Source organism: Vulpes lagopus, chromosome X, assembly GCF_018345385.1.
Source record: "Vulpes lagopus strain Blue_001 chromosome X, ASM1834538v1, whole genome shotgun sequence".
NCBI lineage: Eukaryota > Metazoa > Chordata > Mammalia > Carnivora > Canidae > Vulpes > Vulpes lagopus.
In genome coordinates, this window is record NC_054848.1 from 84,482,573 (window position 1) to 84,484,687 (window position 2,115).

The 2,115-nt window shown below is 42.4% G+C and overlaps 1 protein-coding gene across 1 annotated transcript; it reads left to right on the forward strand.

The window, feature by feature from the left end:
- Positions 1-1,487: 1,487 nt before the first annotated feature.
- Positions 1,488-1,847, forward strand: LOC121482616 (ragulator complex protein LAMTOR5-like). The gene has a single exon (XM_041740464.1). It carries the CDS (start codon positions 1,488-1,490, stop codon positions 1,845-1,847), a length of 360 nt encoding a protein of 119 aa, XP_041596398.1.
- The last annotated feature ends 268 nt before the right edge of the window (positions 1,848-2,115 follow it).

Sequence of the window (2,115 nt, forward strand, 5' to 3'; positions counted from 1 at the left end):
ATCAGCAAACAATCGTATCCAGTTTGTGGGTTTCCAGAGTCCTTGTTTCCCCTCTGGGCCACCATTTGAAAGGCATAGAAGGGTGTAGTGTAAAAAAAAGGAAAACAAATGCATTTTTTTAAGAAGTTACAGAAAAGTGGGGACACCTGGGTGGCTTAGTGGTTGAGCGTCTGCCTTAGGCTCAGGGCATAACCCTGGGGTTCCGGGATCAAGTCCCACAGTGGGCTCCCCTGGGGGAGTCTGCTTCTCCCTCTGCCTATGTCTCTGCCTTCTCTCTGTGTCTCAAATAAATAAATAAATAAATAAATAAATAAATAAATAAATCTTTTTAAAAAAGAAGCTACAGAAAAGATCAAGTAAGGAAAGAGTATGAAATAAGGAGATAAAATGTAATTATAGAGCTATATATATATATATGCTATTTACTAATGATTTGCTTTATGATCAAGAGTTTATTTATGGCAAAACTCCACTGTGCTCTATAGAAGGCCTGCTGGCTCCCTAATCCTCAGCTTTTCCAAGTGTGAGAGCCGGTTCTAGGAACAGAAAGTGTTTTAGTCAGCTCGAGCTGCTATAACAGAATACAACATTTCATTGTACCTTCACATGATGGAGAGTAAAGACAGGAAGGAAGCTTTTCTCATGTTCTTATAAGGGGAGTCGGTACATTCATGAGGGCTCTACCCCCATGACCTCATTAGCCCCCAAAGGCCCCACCTCTTAATATCATCACATTACGGAGGTGAGGATTTCAACCTATGAATTGGGGGGTAGGATGGGGAAGAATCTATGAATTGGGGGTAGGATGGCAGTCCATAATAGAAGGGCTGCCAACTCTTCCATCACATTTTCCCCCACTAGCCTCCAAAGCCAGGTCCAGGAATTAGAGTGATGAATGTCACTGCAGTTCATCACTTGGCTCCCACTTCCAGACTCAGAATTACCAGCTTCCATAAATGGCTGTACACACTATGTGCTTGCACTACACAGTGATACAACTCACTATTGTCAAGAGGAAAGAAAGAAAACATGTTGTTTGCTTTCATGTGTTTGTGCCTTTGATCATAGGATTTCCTTAGCCTGAAATATCGTTCCCTGCACCTTCTTTATCAAATCTTAATTCATTTTTCAAGGCCCAGGTCAAGGGCTAACTCTTCTGTGAAGCTATCCCTAATCTCCTTAGGCAGAACTAATTTAACCCTCCTCCATACTTTCAAGACTCTTTAGTTAGTATTGGTAATTCTGCCTAGCACGCAGTTCATTCTGCCTCGTATTAAGCAAAGCATATTGACCTGTTTGTCTCTGTCACAAGACTGTGAGCAACTTATGGTCTGGGAGCTGATGTGAGCTCATCTTTGCTCATGATATGAAATTTCCTGGTCCCTGTGGCTCTCAACTCTTCATTTTCAAAGTGGTTGTCATCCCATCGTATTACTTGGGGAAAAGATAAACAGTCATTCTTTTTTTTTATTCCCCATTGATGAAGCATGCATTGGACCAGAGCCACTAAGTTCTCTCAAGCAGAGAAGGCGACACTCTGCAGGATCCCAGGCTGGGCAGATAGTGGTGGGATAGAGGCCACCTTGCAGCAGCACTTGAAGGATACAATGAAGAATCCACCCATTGTTGGAGTCCTGTGCACAGATTCACAAGGACTTAATCTGGGCTGTCATGGGATCCTGTCTGATGAGCATGCTGGGGTGATATCTGTTCTAGCCCAGCAAGCAGCTAAGCTGACCCCAGACCCCACTGATATTCCAGTGGTGTGTCTAGAATCAGATAATGGGAATATTATGATCCAGAAACACGACAACATCACAGTGGCCATGCACAAAATGGCCTCTTAATGTCTCATCAGTCTCCAGCAGCCTGCCATAGGGGCTCCATCCTACCTATGTTAATTATCTTGTAGAACAACTAAAGTTCCAGTAGTTAGGCCATTTATTTAGTGTGCATTGGGCACTTTTCTATTAATTTTAGAGTAAGCTGCTATTTCACACTCAACGGACTGACTTATCAGAATATTAGTAAGAAAGGATCATGTTTTGAAGCAGCACGTCCAGATCACTTTGTACATAGAATTTTCTTATGTTCAATAAATCTGATCAGAGGAAA